The sequence below is a fragment of the Gorilla gorilla genome, chromosome 8 (assembly GCF_029281585.2).
Source record: "Gorilla gorilla gorilla isolate KB3781 chromosome 8, NHGRI_mGorGor1-v2.1_pri, whole genome shotgun sequence".
Classification (NCBI taxonomy): domain Eukaryota; kingdom Metazoa; phylum Chordata; class Mammalia; order Primates; family Hominidae; genus Gorilla; species Gorilla gorilla.
The window spans coordinates 114,204,650-114,226,922 of NC_073232.2; the positions used below are offsets into that span (position 1 = coordinate 114,204,650).

General features: G+C 39.5%; 1 protein-coding gene across 9 annotated transcripts in view; it reads right to left on the bottom strand.

The window, feature by feature from the left end:
• Nucleotides 1–22,273, bottom strand: part of ARMH3 (armadillo like helical domain containing 3) — a 211,171-nt gene that overhangs the window by 90,998 nt on the left and 97,900 nt on the right. For 6 of the 9 annotated variants that reach the window (XR_008668997.2, XM_004049989.5, XM_055352788.2 and 3 more), the window contains 3 exons: nucleotides 21,130–21,212; nucleotides 20,075–20,201; nucleotides 3,379–3,454 (listed from right to left, as the gene is read on the bottom strand). Coding sequence is in view for 8 of the 9 variants with exons in the window: in XM_004049989.5 (XP_004050037.2) it covers nucleotides 3,379–3,454; nucleotides 20,075–20,201; nucleotides 21,130–21,212 (286 nt within the window). In the remaining variant the exon portion in view is untranslated. The remainder of the gene's footprint in view (nucleotides 1–3,378; nucleotides 3,455–20,074; nucleotides 20,202–21,129; nucleotides 21,213–22,273) is intronic. The other 3 variants (XM_019035495.3, XM_055352791.2, XM_063710437.1) reach the window with 1 other exon arrangement.

Consider the following 22,273-nt stretch of genomic DNA (forward strand, 5'->3'; position numbering starts at 1 on the left):
GAGACTCTGACTCAAAAAAAAAAAAAAAGAAAGGAAAAATGAAGATGTACTTAGGAAACACTCTAAGGAAGGGTCAAAATGCCAAACCCAAAAAAAAAAAAAAAAACTATGGCAATTTCTCAAAAAATTAAATACAGAATTATCATATGACACAGCAATTCCTCCTCTGGGGATATGTCCCCAAAAAGTGAAAGTGGGGTCTCAAACAGGTATCTGTATACCCATGTTCATAGCAGCATTATTTATAATAACCAAAAAGTAGAAGCAACTCAAGTGTCCACCAACAGATGAATGGATAAGTAAAATGTGATATATACAGACAGAGGAAGATTATTCACCCTAAAAATGAAGGGAATTCTGACACATGCTACAACAAGAATGAACCTTGAAGACACAACTGAAATAAGCAGTATTTTATAGTTCACTAGGAGCTTTCATATGCATTACATTATATAATTCTCACAACCACTACCTGGTGAAATAGTTGCTATCACCATCACCCCCACTTTACAGAGGGTGGATAGAGGCCCACAGAAGCTAAGTAACTTGCTCAAGGTCACACAATAAGTGGTAGAGACAAAAGAAAAAAATAAGTTTTTCCAACTCAAATTTCCATATTCCTTTCAATACATCATGGTGAGTTTTCTGTTTAACCCTCCATGTTAGTCTTCAATGCAGCTTTACAGAAGGAGGCATTATGGTTTGCAAGAAAGAGCAGCCCTGAACTTGGACTTAGAAGACCTATGATTAGGCTGGGCATGGTGGCTCACGCCTGTAATCCCAGCACGTTGGGAGGCCAAGGCAGGTGGATCATTTGAGCTCAGGAGTTTGAGACCAGCCTGGACAACATGGTGAAACCACATCTCTACAAAAAAAATACAAAAATTAGCCAGGTCTGGTGGCACGTGCCTATAGTCCCACCTACTTGGGAGGCTGAGGTGGGAAGACTGCTTGAGCCCGGGAAGCGGAGGCTGCAGTGAGCAGAAATCGCGCCACTGCACTCCAGCCTGGGCGACAGAGTCAGACCCTGTCTCCGAAAAAAAAAAAAAAATAAGAAGAAGAAGACCTATTATTAATTCTCAGCTTTGCCAAGGAACAAATATGGGGCCTTCCACAATATACAACATCTTTAAGACTCAGTTTCCTCACTGGGAAAAGTATATTTTAAAAAGTACATAATACACCCTATAGAGTTTGAAGATTAAAGAAGGTAGCATAAGAAAGAGTAGCACAAAGTCTGGCATTTAATAAGTGAGAATAGATGTCAGAAAAAAAAAAGGGTAAACATTTGCAGGCTTAGTACTACCTGTATTTTTCCCTGATCTGGCCTTACTGTGGTGACATTCAAACACTTCTTTCCAATAATCTCTTAAGAAAACTGATTTGTTTGTTTTGAGACAGGGTCTCACTGTTACCCAGGCTGGAGTGCAGTGGCATGATCTTGGCTCACTGTAGCCTCAACCTGACCTCCTGGGCTCAAATGATCCTCCCACCTCAGGATCCTGAGTAGCTGGGACTACAGGCATGTGCCACCATGCCCAGCTAATCTTTGTTTATTTTGTTTTTTAGAGACAGGGTCTCACTATGTTGGCCAGGCTGGTCTTGAACTCCTGGGCTCAACTGATCCTCCCGCCTCTGCCTCCCAAAGGGCCAGGATTACAGGCGTGAGCCACTGAGCCTGTCCATGACTGGATCTTTTTGCTACTTTAGATGTATACTGAGTCCGGTTATTAGCAACAGTAAAAATGATGTGATTATTGCAGCAAGTTCATCAGAGAAATTTAAGGAATGAAAATGAAGGTATATGCCTGACAGTCATGCAAAGAGAAGAAAGAAGTTACATGGTAACAAGGCTCAGCCCAGTCCTTTCTTAGCTGTCAGAAAAAGGAGAGGTCAAAAGCTTAAATCAGCTGCTTGATGGCCCTTGGGAAGAACACAGACAGCAGCCAAGCCAGAAACCACTGAAAGGAAAAGCAGAAGATAAGGCAAGTATAAAGGAATGTGATCAAGGAAACAGGCCCCAGATGAAAAGGAGCTGCCTGGAAGGCCTACATAAATACATGAATGAGTCAACACAACATAAATTATACCCATATGCACTTCATACCCTAGCCCAGAACCTGGTGACCTGGTGCTTCATTCGAACACCCACATTTGTCACGCTGCCCTTGGGTCATAAACGGATATTTGGGAGAAGGCAGTTTGTAATTCCTGATTCTTACAGAAAATCGCATTTATCGTAAGGCCTCACCACAGTATCTGGATTATTTGCTAGGTGCAGATATGCATTTATTTGTGAGATTTATAAAATTGTGTTTGATGCAAAATGAGTCTGGTGACAGGTAAGGCAGACCAACCTTCACTGCAATCTTGTTAGCACATCTCACCCCATGCTCCCTCATCCCAGCCCTCTTAACACACACATTTCACACTTCTCCTTTTATGCCCAGATGTGCCAAACAGGGTAGTAAATCACTGCAGGGACAGGACATTTTACCTTTAAATAAAAAGAAAGAAAAGATATAGGAAAAAAATCACAGACCAGCTTTGTCACACATTAGAATCTATACCAAGTTGTAAATGTGCATTACTATTACTAGGAATGTCTGGCAAGGCTTACATCTGGAGCTAAATCAAGTTCCCCATCTGTTGGGTTTGCATCTTTTACTCAATGTTAATTTTTCAATTGTTTATAAGAACAGTGTAATAACTGTTGAGAAAATGAAAAATCAAAGGCACAAAGGGAGCAACGAACAGAAGAAAAGTCGAATTTAGGTTTCCCAATGGTGAAAGCATTTTCTCTTCTCCATTTACCAACAGCTCACACCTGTGCATGGGTGGTGCCTCCTCAAGACCCTGACCAACTCCATGCCTGACACAACTTTATCCAATACATACAGCACTCTGTAATTGCCTTGCTGTTTCATAAGCAACCTAAAATGACTCAGCCCCATGGACTCCAATTGCCTCTGTTTACCATAAATAGAAATAGTCACGTAAAGTAAAAGGTCAACATTCTAGATCTCCATGAATCATTCACTGAAGTCATGGAGAAAAGCTGAAAATCTTTGGAGAAAAGTTTTCAGATGACCTATACATAGAGAACACTCTGACAACTAGCATGCCTGAAAAGGGCTTGTAACCATCTCTCAGTAAAAAAATTCACAGAACAGCCAGCACTTTGAGCTGTTTCAATATGATAAAATAAAAGCCTCGTGTACTCCTGCTTTTCTTGATCAAGTACGACAATTTTTCTTCCACTCCTACAGACATCAAGGCTTAAAATAGTAGTAGTGTTCAACACACTTTACTTAGAAAGGTACAATAAACCTCAGGAAGAGCCAAGGAACTCTGCAAGAGATACTTCTCATTCCTTACCTGATATTAACCAATGCATGGGTCACCTTGCTAGCTGCTTCCTTCCACTGGCCTGCATTGGTAGAAAGCCTCAGGACTGCAAAGAAGGAAAGAACACAGATCTGTCAAACCCCCGGCATAAAACACAAACATGAGGAATGAAGACACATCTCAGAATAGCACTCTCAGAATAACCAAACAAAGCCCGCGCCAATCTTCTGTTAAAAACATCCTCAGCTTAGATAAAAATACAAGGGCTTATAGAATTCTCTCAACTATTTTTACTCCAGTTTTTTCTCTAACTTCTTTTCACTTTCTATCAAAATACTCTACTCCTTCTCTGCCTTAGGTTTTCCCTCCCCTCTGCTAACCGGGTTCCATAACTTAATTTTTGCATGCATTTACAATCTGCACTGGGGTGGTGATGTGAGGGTAACCTTGTTGCCATATCTATCATTTCCCTAATGGTGGGGGCTGATTTAGTGGAACTGGCTGGCTTAGTTGATGTCCCTTCCTGCTCTATGTATATGCATAAACTCCTTAACATATAAACTCAGTCAAACAGGACACATCCACATAGAGGATGGTCATGTGTCAATCAAGGATTAACCTTTTTTTTTTTTTTTTAATTATACTTTAAGTTCTAGGGTACATGTGCACAACGTGCAGGTTTGTTACATATGTATACATGTGCCATGTTGGTGTGCTGCACCCATTAACTCGTCATTTACATTAGGTATATCTCCGAATGCTATCCCTCCCCCATCCCTCCACCCCACAACAGGTCCCGGTGTGTGATGTTCCCCACCCTGTGTCGAAGTGTTCTCATTTTTCAATTCCCACCTATGAGTGAGAACAGATTAACCTTTTTTTGCTCCTCTGACTTAACTGTTTGACCTGCAAAATGAATCTACAAGAACGTTCTTCCCTTGTGTGACTAAATTCTCTCCCTTTTCCAAACTCACACAGAGAGGAAAGATAATAGAAATACAGACCTGAATATATCCTCTATCAGCTATGATCTTCAGAGCCACACATGCCATTTTAGAAAAGAGACAAAACAGCACAAGTGCTCCTTGAAAGAGCAAGCACATGGTAGGCACTCTAAGTGTATGTTTTAATGAATGGCTAATTAATAAGGGCTAAATATGCGGAGAGCTTACTATGTGCCAGGCACTGGACCAACTTAGGTAATATGTAATGTAGCATACAGATGAGGAAAACCAAGACTCAGAGGAGACAAGTACGGTAACTGATTGCAGTCATTCACACAAGTTGTAAGTAATGGAGCTGGAATTCAAACCTGGAGGGAAATGACTCAAGAGCCTACATTTATGTAGAGAAGTTAAGTACAAGATCTCTGAAGCCAATGGTCAGGGTCCAAGTCCAGCCCCTGCCACCTACTAGAAAATAACAGCAATACCTATATGAAAGAATTGTTATATATAAAGCTCTTAGATTAGTGCCTGCCACACAGTAAATAAGTTTTAGCTATTATTAATTTCAACAGACTACCTCCCAAATGAATGAATGAATGTACCTGAGACTTTCCCAAAAGAAAAAAAGTAGGGCCTCACTAACATTAAGAAATGTGTGACCAATCTGTATATGACCCTCATAGCTGAGTACCATCACTATGTACGCCTGACCAAGATTCTGAAGAGCTGCAGCAGAAGCTCTATCAGAGGGAGGGCCTGTGGCTGTGATGGGGGAAAGAAAGCTCATCTGGCTGCTCTACGTCTGTTCCAGCAATGTCTCACATTTATAAATTCATGCAATTTAATGAAAAAGAAGAAAGAAGACTTAATAAAACACATCAACAGTGCTGCTTTTTTAATTTATAAGATTTAGTGCAAGGGAATTTGGTATAGTTCCAAGTTAGAGCTCTACAGTCTAAACTCAGGTTTCACTGACTGCATGTGAGAATTTATTCATGTAATGAACAAAATTGTTTCAGGAAGCCATACATTTATTGTTCAACTCAATTGTGAAATTTACTTAGATGCATTGGTTTTTCACCAGATCCCCCACAAAATCACAAGTTCTCTGATGGTAGAACCTAGACATTTATGAAATGGAGCTGAATTTTGCCTCCTCACATTTTCACAGAGGTATTGAACTCTGTCCACGGATTACTTCTCTGTAATATCCTGTCAGCTCTGTTCCTTACTGAACAGGCACCCAGATGACCTCATCACTACATTTCCTTTGGAAACACCATTGGTTTTTACATTCTTTTCTAAGCTACCAAACTGAAACACAAAATTATTTCAAAATTCCCTAAAAGCCTCAAACTAAAGCCATCATTTACGTAGTAAATTATAGTACACAAAAATAATATGCAGCCATTTAAAAAGAGACATGAAAATTACAAAAAAATGAATTGTATGTTAAAAAACACAAGCTAGAAGGATATCATGATTACAACTCTGTAAAACTATGCATGCATGTGGGTTAATATACAACAGTGAAAACAGTGGTAGTACTAGAACCAAGGAATTATAAGATTTTAATTATTTTCTATGCTTTTTCTTTAGTATTGGTAATTACCTTTGATTTTAAAAACAAGAAAAGACAGCTTAAAACATAATGTCATTTATGGTTCTGGGTAGCTTCTGTGGAAGTCCTTCCCATACAGTGGGCTTCACTGCAGCCAAACAGGAAGATTAAGTGTGTGCCTTTATCAAAAATGTCTTAGTGAGCCAGGCACAGTGGCTCACGCCTGTAATCCCAGCACTTTGGGAGACTGAAGTGGGTGGATCACTTGAGGTCAGGCATTCAAGACCAGCCTAGCCAACATGGTGAAACCCCATCTCTACTAAAGATACAAAAAAAAATTAGCTGGGTGCCGTGGCACGTGCCAGTAGTCCCAACTACTCAGGAGGCCGAGGCAGGAGAATTGCTTTAACCCTGGAGGCACAGGTTGCAGTGAACCGAGATTGCACCACTGCACTTCAGCCTAAGCAACAGAGCAAGACTCCATCTCAAAAAAAAAAAAAAAAAAAATGTCTTTCCTCTTCTAGCCAAGATGCAGTAATAAGACATAACTTACCTTCCTACCTTAAACAACAGAAACCTGGACAAAACATATGAAACAATGGTTGTCAGACATTGGAAAACAAGCAGTATAGAACTGTGATCCCCTAAAAGGAGGAAAACAAAGAAGGTGAACCCTACAACTGCCCTGCAGAAAAGTTCCCACACTGCAGGGTTGGGAAGAGGAATCTAAACAGAAGCCAGAAGTCTTGCCAAGTTGTAGACATAGAGATCAGCATTTGGAGAGGCCAAGACATCTAGAGGATGTGGGGCAGAAAGCTGGCAAGGAGGGAGTTTGACAGACAGCTCTGGAGATCCCTTACATCTCTTGCAGACACTGATCTATGCATATGGAAGAAGAAACTACCAAAGGCTGAGGGCGAAGAACCACTGGAAAGGAGAAGAAACTGAGGAGCTCACGGCACGCTCCGCAAAGAAAATAACTTATGTTTCCACCAGCAAGAGTGGAAAGACCTAGTAACACATGGAGTATCAGGCAGGTTCTGTAAATGGGTACTGCATTTGTAATGGGACAAATTAGCCTACATTCAAGGTTGCTCTTGATCTACCCTCAACCCTTAAAAGCAAACCTTGAAAAGATCCAACTGATTCCACATAACATAATCAAATTCCAGAATAAAGTCCAATGTTACATAAAAGAAACAGAACAAAATCCAGCATCCACATCATAAAAATCACAATTTCTAAATTCTAATAACAAAAATAACCAGGCATGCAAAGAAACAAAAACATATGAACCATAAGAAACAAAAAAATATATGAAGCATAAGCAGAGGGAAAATCAGTCAGTAGAAACAGACCTAGACGTGAAGAAAGACAATGGAAGAAGACAAGGACAATAAAATAGCAATTAGAGGCCAGGCGCGGCGGCTCATGCCTGTAATCCCAGCACTTTGGGAGGCCGAGGTGGGTGGATCACGAGGTCAGGAGATCGAGACCATCCTGGCTAACACGGTGAAACACCATCTCTACTAAAAATACTAAAAATTAGCCGGGTGTGGTGGCAGACACCTGTAGTCCCAGCTACTCAGGAGGCTGAGGCAGGAGAATGGCGTGAACCTGGGAGGCGGAGCTTGCAGTGAGCCGAGATTCTGCCACTGCACTCCAGCCTGGGCGACAGAGCAAGACTCCGTCTCAAAAAAAAAAAAAATCTATTAGAAATACGTTCGATATATTCAGGAAGACTGAGGAAAATTTGAAAATGATGAGGAAAGAAATGGAAATATTAAAAAAGAAACCCACGGCTAAGCACAGTGGCTAATGCCTATAATCTCAGCACTTTGGGAGGCTAAGGCAGAAGGATTGCTTGAGCCTATATATATATATATATATATATATATATATATAGAGAGAGAGAGAGAGAGAGAGAGAGAGAGAGAGAGAGAGAGAGAGAGAGAGACAGTCCAAACTGAGAACAGAAGAGCAAGGTCAAAAAATATTTGAAGAAATTATAGCCAAAACATTTCCACATTTGATGAAAATTAAAAATGTACAGATTCAAAAAGTTCTAAGAACCCCAAGCAAAATAAAGAAAACCATGCCAAGGCATGTGATAATCACATTGTTGAAAACCAATGATAAAGAGAAAATATTAAAAGCATTCAGAGGCCGGGCATGGTTACTCACGCTTGTAATCCCAGTACTTTGGGAGGCTGAGGCGGGTGGATCACCTGAGGTCAGGAGTTCGAGACCAGCCTGGCCAACATGGCGAAACCCTGTCTCTACTAAAAATACAAAAATTAGTCGAGCATGGTGGTGCACACCTGTAATCTCAGCTACTCAGGAGGCTGAGGCACAAGAATCGCTTGAACCCGGGAGACAGGTTGCAGTGAGCCCAGATGGCACTACTGCGCTCCAGTCTGGGGGACAAAGTGAGACTCCATCTCAAAAAAAAAAGAGCATCCGGAGAAAAACAAAGATATTATGCACAGAGAAACAAAGATGAAAACAACGGACCTCTTACTAGCAACTACGTAAGCCAGCAAATAATCAAATGAGATTTTTAAAGTAATGAATGAAAAATTTTATATTAAACAAAAATATCTTTTTAAAAAGTGGTGTTCTACTTCCAGCATGGCAGAGTAAGCCCACTAAAGCCTCTATCTCCTGCTGATTACAGCTAACAACTCTAGACAAAACATGAAAAGTAATTATCTGAGGGCTCTGAAAATTAAACAAAAGCAGACAGATTATAGAGGGAAGTCAAAACTTGGAGAAACACTCACAAGAGGGTCGGTTTCCAGGTTTTATTTTTCCTATTTTCTCTTACAGCTTTGCCCCAAGGGTCAGCCAGTTCCGGAGCTGCATAGCGGAACTGTATGGATGGCTAAAACTCAAAAGGAATCCTCATTTTTCTGGAGAAAGAAATCAAGAGGCCAGGCGCAGTGCCTCGTGCCTGCCATCCCAACACTCTGGGAGGTCAAGGAGGGTAGATCACTTGAGTCCAGGAGTTCAAGACCAGCCTGGGCAACATGCCGAAATCCTGTCTCTACAAAAAATACAAAAATTAGGCTGGACACGGTGGCTCACGCTTGTAATCCCAGCACTTTGGGAGGCTGAGGCAGGTGGATCACCTAAGGTCAGGAGTTCGAGACCAGCCTGACCAACATGGTGAAACCCCACCTCAACTAAAAATACAAAACTTAGCCAGGCGTGGTGGTGCATGCCTGTAATCCCAGCTACTCCGGAGGCTGAGGCAAAAGAATCATTTGAACACAGGAGGCAGAGGTTGCAGTGAGCTGAGAGCGTGCCTGGGTGACACTCCAGCCTAGGTGACAGAATGAGACTCTGTCTCAAAAAAGAAAAAAAAAATCCAGAAGATTATAACCAATCTCTGAGTGTATACAACGTAACATTAAAAATGTCCAGGAGGAGGCCAGGCTCGGTGGCTCATGCCTGTAATCCCAGCATTTTGAGAGGCCAAGGTGGGCAGATCACCTGAGGTCAGGAATTCGAGACCAACCTGGCCAACATGGCAAAACCCCATCTCTACTAAAATACAAAAAATTAGCCAGGCATGGTGGGAGGCACTTGTAATCTCAGATACTGGGGAGAATGAGGCAGGAGAATCGCTTGAACCCAGGAGGCAGAGGTTGCAGTGGGCCACTGCACTCCAGCCTGGGCGACAGAGTAAGACTCTGTCTCAAAAAAAAAAAAAAAAAAAAAAGTGTCCAGGAGGTAATCCACAATTACTCATAAAGAACCAGAATATATAATAAAACAAAAAAAGTGACCAATTCTCAAAAGAAAAGACAAAAAACAGATATCTGAGATGGCACATATGTTAAAATTATCATGGACTTTAAAGCAGTTATCATAACTATGCTCCATGAGGAAAAGGTAAACATACTTGAAATGAATGGAAAGACACAAGTTCAGCAAAGAAACTGAAGCCATAACAAGGAACCAATTAAAATATTTAGAAGTAAAGCTGGGCACAGTGGCTAATGCCTTGTAATCCCAGCACTTTGGAAGGCTGAGGTAGGAGGATCACTTGAGCCCAGGAGTTTGAGGCTACAGTGAGCCAAGAGTGCACCACTGCACTCCAGCCAGGGTGACACATATTTAGAAGTAAAATATGTACTATGTGAAATAAAGAATTCACTGGGTGGGCTTAATAGCAGAATAGACTGACAAAGGAGTCAGTGAACATAAAGTATAATAGAAATAATTAAATACGAAGAATAGAGACAAATGGGGGAGGGGAGGGACAGGGCCTCAGAAACATATGGGACAATATCGAAAAGTCTAATCTTTGTGATACTATAGTCTCAGAAAAGGAGGAGACAGAAATTGGGGCAGAGTTTCTGTCCCCAGTGAAAACAGAAGGGCTAAAGACTTCCCCAAATTTGGTGAGAGTCAAGAAGCTCAGCAAACCCCAAATAGGATGAACTCAAAGAAAAATTGTGCATAGATATATTACAATCACACTGCTGAAAGCCAAAGATAAGGAAAAAAAAAAACCTTTTAAGAAGCTAGAGAAGGACAGGTACGGTGGTGGCTCAGCACTTTGAGAGGCTGAGGCAGGTGGATCACGAGGTCAGGAGTTCAAGACCAGCCTGGCCAAGATGGTGAAACCCCGTCTCTACTAAAAATACAAAAATTAGCCAGGCGTGGTGGCGGGCACTTGTAATCCCAGCTACTCGGGAGACTGAGGCAGAGAATAGCTTGAACCCGGGAGGCAGAGCTTGCAGTGAGCTGAAATCACCCCACTGCACTCCAGCCTAGGCGACAGAGCGAGACTCTGTCTCAAAAATAAAAAAAAAGAAGCTAGAGAAAAACAACATACTACAAACAATGGAACAATTATTCAAATAACTACAGATTTATTTTCAGAAACCATGGAGGCCAGAAAAAGGAGAATAATAGCTTCAAAGTACTTAAAGATAAAAATTACCAACTAAAAATTCTATATCCAGCTGGGTGCAGTGGCTCACACCTGTAATCCCAGCTACTCAGGAGGCTGAGGCAGGAGGATCACTTGAGCCCAGGAGTTTAAGGCTGCAGTGAGCTATAATCACACCACTGCACTCCAGCTTGAGCAACAGAGCAAGACCCCATCTCCTAAAAACTAAAAAAAAAGACCAGGCACAGTGGCTCACACCTGTAATCCCAGCACTTTGGGAGGCCAAGGCAGGCGGATCACCTGAGGTTGGGAGTTCAAAACCAGCCTGACCAACATGGAGAAACCCCATCTCTACTAAAAATACAAAATTAGCCGGGTGTGGTGGCGCATGCCTGTAATCCCAACTACTTGGGAGGCTGAGGCAGGAGAATCGCTTGAACCAGGGAGGCAGAGGTTGCAGTGAGCCGAGATCATGCCATTGCACTCCAGCCTGGGCAACAAGAGCGAAACTCAAAAATAAATAAATAAATAAATAAATAAATAAATAAATAAATAAATAAATAAAATAGACCCTATATAGTAGCAAAGTTTCTACATTTTATTGAAGTGGTACAATCCTGACTTTAGACTGCAAAAGGTACATACAATGTAATCTTAGAGTAACTGCTAAAAAATACAAATATAGCCCAAAAGCCAACTAATAAATTAAAATGGAATATTTAAATATATTCAAATTATCCAAAAGAAAGCAGAAAAGCAGGTACAGAAGAGCCAAAAAGTGCGGGGAGGGGCAAACAAAATACGTGGTAGAACTGAAAGAAACTATATTGATTATCGCATTGTAAATATGTATAGATAATATGCCAAATAAGATACAGAGATTATCAGACTGGATAATAAACACGACCCAACTGTAAGCTGTGTACAAGACAGACACTTTAAATATAAAAATATAGTTAACAGGAAAATATATAAGCCAGCCACAGTGGTATGTGCCTGTAGTCCCACCTACTCAGGAGGCTGAGGCAGAAGGATCAGTTAAGTCCAAGAGTTTGAGGATGTATTGCACTATGATCACATCTGTGAATAGCCACTGTAGTCAAGCTATATAGCAAGAACTCACTTCTAAAAAGAAAAAAAGTTAAGGTATGCATGCAGATACTAATAATTTAAAAAGCCAAAGTGGCTACATTAAAGTCAGACAAAACAGAATTCAGAACAAGGAATACTACCTGGGTGAAGGAGGATATTATATAATGATAAAAGAGTCAATTTGCCAAGATATAATAATCCTAAATGTGTATCTATCTAACAGCAGAGCTACAAAACACATGAACCAAAAAGTAAAAAGAACCAAAAGGGGAAAACAGACAAACCCACAATTACAGCTGAATGTTTCAACAATCTTCTCTGTCCCTTTATAATAAGTAGACAGAACAATTTGTGAAAACAGAGAACAATATTATCATACAACTCAACCAAACTGAAACTTACACAACACTCTACCCACCAAGAACAAAATACAAGTGCATGTGGAATGGACCATTTACCAAGATAGACCATACTCTGGGCCATAAAACCTGTCTCAATAAATTTTGAAGCATTGAAATAATACAAACAATATTCTTGGGCCAAAACAAAACTAAACTACAAATTACTAACAGAAGAATATCTGGAAAATCCCCAAGTATTTGAAAATTAAGCAACACATTTCTAAAAAAATTCAAAAGTCAAAGAAGAAATTCAAGGGAAATAAGAAAATACACTGAACTTGAAAGACAATAAAAATACAACAAAAAAATTTATGAGCTGCAACTAAAGCAGTACTTAAAGGGAAATTTATAGTACAAAATATTTATATTAGAAAAAAAGAAAAGTCTCATATCAATGAACTATGCTTGCACCCTAAAAAACTAGCAAAAAAAGAGCAAATTAAACTCAAAGCAAGCAATAAGAAGAAAATAAAGAGCATAAATCAATAAAACAGAAAAATGGCAGAGAAAAAAAATCAATAAAACCAACAGCTGGTTCTCTGAGGAGGGGAAATCAATAAACTTGATAAACATCTATCCAAACTGATGAAGAAAAAAAAAAGAGAAAATATAAATTACCAATATAGGGAATGAAAGAGGGAAACTAAGTACAGACCCTACAGACATTAAAAGTGAATATTACAAACAACTGTATGCCCCATAAAAGTGACAACAAAATAAAACAAATTTCTTCAAAGACACAAACTTCCAAAGGTCACTGCTAAATAGACAACTTAAATAGTCCTGTATCTATTAAATAAATTGAACTTATGGTTTAAAATCTTCCACGAAAGTAAACTCCAGACACAGTGGCTTCACTGGCAAATTTTACCAAACATTTAAGAAATAAACCACTCTTAAACAAATTCTTCTAGAAAACAGAAGATGAGCAATGAGAGAACACTTCCCAATTCATATTATGAGGCCAAAATTAACTAATATTGAAACCAGAAAAAGAAATTGTAAGAAAGTAAAACTACAGACCAATATACCTCATGAATACTAGCAAATCGAATACAACAATATGTAAAAATGATGTTATAATCATGTGGGGTTGGTCAACATTTAAAAATCAATCACTATACTAACAGACAATAGTAGGAAAACCATGTAATCATGGCAATACAAGCTAAAGAATGTTTAACAAAATTCAACATTCATTAATGACAACAATTCTCAGGAAATAAAAGGGAATTTCCTCAACCAGATAGAGGGCATCTATGAACAACCTACAGCTAACATCACACTTAATGGAGGATAACCTTAATCCTTTCACCTTAAGATTGGACACAAGGCAAGTATGTCCATCTTTACCCTCTAATTTAACATAGTAGTGGAGGCTGTAACCAGTACAATAAGGCAAGAAAAAGAAATAAAAGGCACACAACATTCACATACAACATGAATGTCTATGTAGAAAATCCCAAAAAGGTTACAAAAACTAATAAACCCAATAAGTGAGATGACAGGATACAAGATCAAAAATAGCAAGATAACAGGACACAAGATTAAAAATCAGCATTGTTTCTTGCTTGTGTAAAATGGTACACCCACATTGGAAAAGTGAGGTCAAACAGTGTGGCAGTTCCTCAAAAGGTTATAAACACAAAGTTATCATATGACCCAGCAATTCTGCTCCTAGGTATATACTCAACAGAATGAAAACACGCCCACACAAAAATTTGTACATGGATGCTCATAGCAGGATAATTCATAACAGCAAAAAGTAGAAGCAACCTAAATGTCTACCAATTGATGAACGGATAAATAAAATGTGGTATATCCACACAATGTAATATTGTTCCACAGTAAAAAGGGAACGAAGTACTGTTACTTCACGGATACAACATGGATAAGCCTTGAAAAGATCCAAAATAAAAGAAGCCAGTCACAAGAGACCACATATTGTATGATTTCATTTATATAAAATGTCCAGAATAGGCAAATTTACAGACACAGAGAATAGATTAGTGATTGCCTAGAGCTCAGGAGATTGCAGTAAATGCGGAGTCACCACTCATGGGTAGGTTTCCTGTTGGGGTGATGAAAATGCTCCAAAGTTCATTGTGGTGATGGTGGTACAACTCTCTGACTATACTGAAACTCAACAAATTGTATGCTTTAATGGGCAGATTATAAGGTAGGTGAATTATGTCTCATAAAGCTGTCATATTAAAAAAATTTTAAAAAGTAGTGTTTCTGCATATTGGCAATAAACAATTAAAAATTAAAATTTTCAAAAATACTAACAGCACCAAATCCCATGAAATACATTAAGATAAATCTAATAGAATATATGCAAGATTTTCATGTTGTAAAAACAACAAAACATTCGTGAGAAAAATCAGACTTCAATAAATAGATATATTTTGTCAGGGATTGTAAGGTACATTATCAAGATATCAGTTTTCCCCAAAATGATCTATAGGTTTGCCATAATCCCAATCAAAACTCCAGTAAGCTTTTGATTAAAACATATACTGGCTGGGTGCAGTGGCTCATGCCTGTAATCCCAGAACTTTAGGAGGCCAAGGCAGGAGGATCGCTTGAGCCCAAGAGTTCGAGACCTGCCTGGGCAACATAGGGCAACCCCATCTATACAAAAAAACAAAAATAAATTATCCAGGTATGGTGATGCATACCTGTAACCCCAGCTACTCAGGAGGCCAAGGTGGGAGGATTGCTTGAGCCCTGAAGTTCAAAGCTGCAATGAGCTGTGATTGACACTGCACTCCAGCCTGGGTGACAGAGCAAGACACTCTCTCCAAAAAAAGAAGAAAGCCAGGCACAGTGGCTCACACCTGTAATCCCAGCACTTTGGGAGGCTGAGGAGGGCAAATCACTTGAGGTTGGGAGTTCAAGACCAGACTGGCCAACATGGTGAAACCCCATCTCTACTAAAAACAAAAAAAAATTAGCTAGGTGTGGAGGCATGGGCCTGTAATCCCATTTACCTGGGAGGTAAGGCAGGAGAATCCCTGGAACCCAGCAGGTGGAGGTTGCAGTGAGCCAAGATTGTGCCACTGCACTCCAGTGTGGGCCACAGAGCGAGACTCCGTCTCAAAAAAAAAAAAAGAAGAAGAAGAAAGGAAGGAAGGGAGGGAGGGAAGGAAGGAGGGGGGCGGAGGATGAGGAGGAGGAAGAAGAGGAATAAGAACAGCAGCAGCAGCAGTAGCAACAGCAACCAAATTCTTCCAGAAAAGTTCTAAATAATTTATATAGATACCCTTTTCTGCAGGAGGTGGAGCTTAACCTCCCTGTCCCCCAACTTTCAAGTTGGCTGCATTTAGTGATTTGCTTCCAAAGAATAAGACATGATAAAAACAAAAATAAAACAAAATAAAGAACAGACTATGAAAAAGTAGAAAAAATTACAACTCTGTGGTAGAGAAACACAGCAAACACTACCTTAACCAAGTGATCAAGGTTAGTATCATCAGTGATAAGTCAGGGTACTTGGACTGTGTGACATTTTTCTCTATAATCCACAATCCAAGTCAAACCATGAGTAAAACACAAGACAAACCCAAATTGAGGAACATTCTTGAAAACTATCAGGGTCATAAAAAACAAGGAAACACAAACAGTCACAGACCAGAGAAGACTAAGGAGTCACGATGACTAAATGTAATGTGGTAACATGGATGGGATCCTGGAATACAAAAGAGACATTAATGGAAAAATTGGTAAAATCTAAAAAAACTTTAGAGTTTAGGTTTGTTGTTACTGTGGTAAAAAAAAAGAAAAGAAAAGAAAAGAAAGACATCTCATAAAATTTACCCTCTTAACCACTTTTTTAAAAAAGACTCATCAATGGCAGTAGTAAGAAGGGGGAAAAGAGGAGAAGTTCAATCTTTAACTGACTGTGAATAACTAAGATACTCTATTTTTGGAGGGGCCCCTCTTAACCATTTTTAAGCATACAATTTAGGTGTTAAGTATATTTACATTGCTGTAAAACAGATCTCCAGAACTTTTTCATCTTGTAGAACTGAAACTCTACACACATTAAGCAACTCTCTTTGTCTCCTCCCAAAGCCCCTGGTAATCATCATCCTACTTTCCATATCTGTGAATTTAACTACTTTGGATACCTCATATAAGTACTACCCCTTTGTTACTGCTTTATTTCACTTAGCACAATATCCTCAAGGTTCATACACACTGCAACATGTAACAGGACTTCTTTCCTTTTGAAGGCTGCATAATATCCCACTGGGTGTATATACCATATTTTGTTTATCTATTCATCTGTCAATGGACACTTGAGTTGCTTCCACCTTTTGGCACTTGTGAATGGTGCTATTATAAACTTTGGTGTGCACTGGTTTTTGTTTTTTCTTGAGATAGGGTACCACTCTGTCACACAGGCTGGAGTGCAGTGGTACAATCTCAGCTCACTGCAACCTCAGCCTCCTGGGCTCCAGTGATCCTCCCACCTTAGCCTCCCAAATTGCTAGGACCATAAGCATGCACTGCCACACCTAGATAAATTTTTGTATTTTTGGTAAAGACAGGGTTTTGCCATGTTGGCTGGTCTCGAACTCCTGAGCTCAAGTGATCTGCCTACTTTGGCCACCCAAAGTGCTGGGACTATAGGTGTGTGCCACCATGCCTGGCTAATTTTTGTATTTTTAGTAGAGACAGGGTTTCACCATGTTAGCCAGGCTAGTCTTGATCCTCCCGCCTGGGACTCTGAAAGTGCTGGGATTACAAACGTCAGCCACTGTGCCCAGCCTTTTTTTTTTTTTTTTAAATGAGCAAAAGATTTGAGCAAATACTTCACCAAAGAAGATATATAGATGGCAAATAAGGACAGGAAAAGATGCTCAACATCATTATTCACGCAAAGTTAAAAACAGTGAGGTAGCACTATATATCTAGAAGCAAACAACAACAACAACAAAAAAGTGGAGAATATCAAGTGCTGGATATGATATGGAATGACGACAACTTTCATGCATTGCTGGAGAGAATGTAAAATAGAACATGCATTTTGGAAAACGGTTTGGTGGTTTCTTATATAGTTAAAACATACTTACCACAATACCCCAAAATCCCATTGCTAGGTACATAACCAAGTGAAATAAAAACCTGGGTTCATGCTGGGCACAGTGGCTCACATCTGTAATCTCAACACTTTGGGAGGCCGAGATGGGCAGGTTGCTTGAGCCCAGGAGTTCAAGACCAGCCTGGGCAACATGGCGAAACCCTGTCTCTACTAAAAATACAAAAATGACCCAGGCGTGGTGGCATGTACCTGTAGTCCCAGCTACTTTGGAGGCTAAAGTGGGAGGATTGCTTGAGCTCAGGAGGTAAAAGTTCCAGTGAGCCATAATTGTGCCACTGCACTCCACCCTGGGTGAAAGAGAAAGACCCTGTCTCAAGAAAGAACAAAAACAAAAAAAAACCTTGTATTCACTAATGTACAAGAATGTTAACAGGAGCTTTATTTATCATCGCTAAAAACTGGAAACCTTCCAAATGTCCTTCACCTGATAAATGGATAAACTAAGATGGCAATTCATACAATGGAATATTACTCTGTAATAAAAAGGAAGGAACTACTGATAGATGCAATGACAAGGATGAATTTCAAATGAAATACTATATGAAAGAAGCCAGACTCAAAAGGTTATATGATTCCATCTATAAGATGTTCTGCAAAAGGCAAAACCAAGAGAACAGAAAATAGATCAGTGGTTGCTAGGGGTTGTGGGTAGACAAAGGAGGTGACCTCATATGAACACAAGGGAAATTTTTTGGATAGTGAAACTCTTCTATATCTTGATTTTTGTGATAATTACACTACTATATGCATTTGTCAAAACTCAAAACTGTACATTTAAAAGGGTGGTTTTTGCCATATATGTAAATTATGTCTCAAAAAGGTTAATAAAAAACAAGTTTTTTTCAGCATAAGTTTATACTTTATATAAAACAGAGCACTGAAACATGCTATCTCCTATTGTTTGCTGTGTTTCACTTTCCTATTTGTGCCCTCCTGGTTAACATTTTTACTCCCTTGGCAGATTTGGACATTCACAGGTATCTTCTCTTATCTTGTTGCTGTAGCTACAAGGGTTTATCTCATTTGACTAGTTACATATGGCCCAGTTGAGCAGGTATGTCAGACTTTTATAAAATATCTCCCCCACTCCAACTCTTTCCTTTTCTCGTTGAAAAGCATCTTTATTCATCTACCAATGAGTGCTAAAACCTCTGGGGCTGCTCTTTACCCTTGGAAAATTCTACATTCTACATTCTCAGGAAGTTGGTGAAGTCAGGCAGATGCAAACCACACTAGGGTAACCTGAGCACATCTAGCCAACGTGAAGTCTATTAGAGAGTTCTTATGTAAGGCTGCCAAGCTCCTAAAAAAAAGAGATGGGTCTTGATGGGACAACTGAAATTTGCTGTTGCATGGGCAACTGACTTGATGCTAAAGCTATTACAATGAGAGAGAGGAGATATTTTAAAAACCTGGGTCCTTGTAGACATTGTTGAGCAACTGATCATACCATTCTAGAACTGTCATATAATTTTCCTACTCTTTAAGATAGTTTTAAGTCCGAGTTTTCTGATACTTGCCATTGAAAACATCCTACTAATACAAGGCCCTACTTGCACTGCCTAAGACATTATAGCAAAGGTTCTCTTATAAAGTTCTCTTAAAAGTTTTCCTTCACTTCTCTAAAAAATAAAGTATACTAGAAAAAAAAATATTTTCCTCCCAGGCAATCCTTCTTTTCCACTGCTGCTTCTATTCTTTCTCCTGGTACTTGTTCCAAACCCTCTCCAGTTTCCTCATGATACAGGAGTCCCATGGAGAGGTTGGGATTTTCACAATTAATCTCATCACAAAGGATGAAGCAAACCAATCTACAGTGACAGAGGCAAATCAGTGGTTGCCCAGGGATGAGGCACAGTGGGTGAAGGTGGTGAAGGAGACATGAGAGGATTCTAAAAGAGATACAAGGAAACTTTTGGGAGGTGACGGATATGGTTATTATCCTGATGATTGTGATAGTTTCACATACGTACACATATGTCAAGACTTATTAAAATTTGTATAATTAAAATGTGTGCAGTTTATATGTCAATTATACTTCAATAAAGCTAATAAATTTGGGTTTTAAAAATAAGATAGTTTTACTGAGTGGCTGTTTCTGTGCAATCTACAGAGATTTTTCCTTAACCTTTATACTACAGGTAGAATTAATTAGGCCCCTATTCCAAACTTATAGGGACATATGACTTCTTTCAGAAATAAGTTATACTTGCTGTAGCTTGAGAGTACATTTTCAGTGAGCCAATCACCAAAAGATTTGCAAAAAAAGATTTTTATCTAATGCCCACTTCCACTTGTAAGTTATGCTAAAAATACATAGGTACACTAAGATTCCTTAAAATCCTGGACATCCGCAAATTACACAATGTTCTGGGATCCAAGTTCTTTTATTTGCTGCTGTCAATTCCCACCCACTCTTTCACCTCCTTCTCCCTGGCATTCAATGAATCCACAAGCCTCCCTATTCTCTCTCTCTCTCTCTCACAAACATCAACAAAGGGCTGCTAACCAGCTTTACACTGAGATGAAATCTGAATTCCTAAAGGCAAAAAGGCCCACATGTACCTTTCTATTGCCTGAGAAGAGGAGACTACTATATTTCTGTGCCACACAGGGCACCAAACAACTAGAGGAGAATCGTAGTCTTTTCCTCTTATATGCCAAAAGCTAGACAAATGGTGGAGAGAGGAGTAAAAAGAAAAGGCAGCTTACCCATGGAGTAGAGGTTGTCAAAGCTCTGGTGCATGCGGATAATCTCATAGTAAAGTTCATCATAGCTGCTGGGGGTTGGCAGAAATGTGTCGCCATATGTGATAAACATATTAAATAGGTTCACAATCTAAAAAAGAAGGAAAGGCCCATATATAGGCATCAGGCTATGAAGACTAGAAATTATCAGTGGTATGCTGTAGCCAGCTCTTACTGTCTTGCAAGAGTTGACTGTAAAATTTTCAGGAATTTTGTAAGCCAGTTGTTAAACACAGCCATTATTAAAAAATTCACTCATATAAACTTATAATTAAATAAATTATATTAAAATGAAAGTAATAAATATTAAAAACTTATCACTTCCTAATTATTTTCTACCTTTTACTATAACCTATGCTCTGGAGATTTATAACTATTATATCTGTGTGGTGCAAACGTCATATAATGGTGTGCTACTGCACATTGCTTCCCAACTCTGCATGACTCTGATGTCACATTGATAGCTTGAAATTGGCCATGGTGGGTGTAGCTCTACAATGAAAATCAGCAAATGCTATGAAGCAAGACTTTTTTTCCCTCTAATGTTGAACATTTAAGAACACATTGTATAATATCCTAAGAAGATAGTCAGAATGCACAATGGCCTCCTTCTATCCCAAATAACCAGCTGGATAAGCAAGCATCTGTAATGTCCCTCAGAAACCAAGTGCAGCCATGATGGAACCTTCAGAGGGTTTGCTATTTACCAACATAGAGACCGCAGTAGTATACAGCAGTCTCTCAGTTGGGACCAAGGCTCACTATTCATACACAGAGATCTAACCTATACCCACCCCTGCCAGACAATATATTTTCATGAAGGAAAGAGAGTCATGCAGAGTTTGCCAAAGACATAGGTGAGAGTGGGGACCACCAGTCCAGATTCGGATCCAAAAAATATATATAGGTCTGGTTCCCTCTATGGCTTAGTCCCCAGACCACCAGCTCCTGTTTCAAACCAGTGCATTTCTGCCTTAGCATATGGCTTCAGAAAAAGAAGTATTTGTTTTGATACTCACCATAAGGGCTAATGTAAAAATGTTGTGTTTGGCCAAAAGTACAGTCTCATTTGACATAAGGAACTTCAGCAAATTTATCAAGGCTTTAAAAAAAAAAAAAAGACATCAACAAGCTATTCAAACCATGATTAATAAAGTTAAATAAAAACAGACTAGCTCTAAAAAAAATCCAGAGGGTTAGAGTGAGTAAGTTTCAGCCACCAAGGTCTTTTAAAAAGCAGGTAAGGTAGGTATATTTGAGGAAAGCACTCACCTTCCCAAGCACGTGTCTGCTTATCTGTTCATGGAAGGTTTTGAAATAGCTACTTCTTTTTGCCACTTCTTAAATAGCAATTAAGCTCAGAAATTTGACTATAAAACTGACATCTTGGTGTTTCAAATTTACTCCCACATGGTGATTTCCCCATCAAATTTGCTCAATTTACAGGTGAAAATGAGGGTCCCCCTTCCACCCTCAGCTGCTAGCTTCTATTGTCATCAAGCTTTAGACATGTATCTGTTTCAGACATCATTGCTAAGAGGAAAATGTATCCATTCTAACTGGTCACCAGATATAGCAGCTATACTGTATGTACTCCTCTAGATGAGGAGAGCTCATAAAAAGAAAAAAAGCCCTTAACTGCTCTAACTATTCAAACAAAGTGAAGCTTGCGCTGACCTCTCGTCACAGTGACAATATTTATTGAAATCTCTTTCTGCCTGGCAATTCTTAGCGAGCGGAGAGATTCCTAAAACCCAAGCAACCTCAATAAAGAGACTGACTGCCAAGTCCCTAGGTTAGCAGTGCAGCTTCAGACATTTTTGCAAATAAATATTAAGCATAAAAGAAGTTATCAGTTACCTTATACTCATTCACCTAGCACATTTTGTCCACGAAATGAGTCCTGCTTCTCTGCCCATCTCAGATAATGCTCCTGTACCTACCTCCCCTACTTGATGGGATACTATAAAGGGGTTCAGCAGCTGCAGGCAATCTGTGGGCCTTCTGTCTTCTCCCCCACAAACCCCCACCTTCCACAGACCCAAGAAAAGGCTTGACCTCTCTTTTTCTAGGACCATATCTGCTTCTTTGCCAGCAAAGAAGTTCATTCTCCCATGCTGTCAGAGTTTTGTGTGAAGTTTACTACTCTTAAAGAAGAGATGT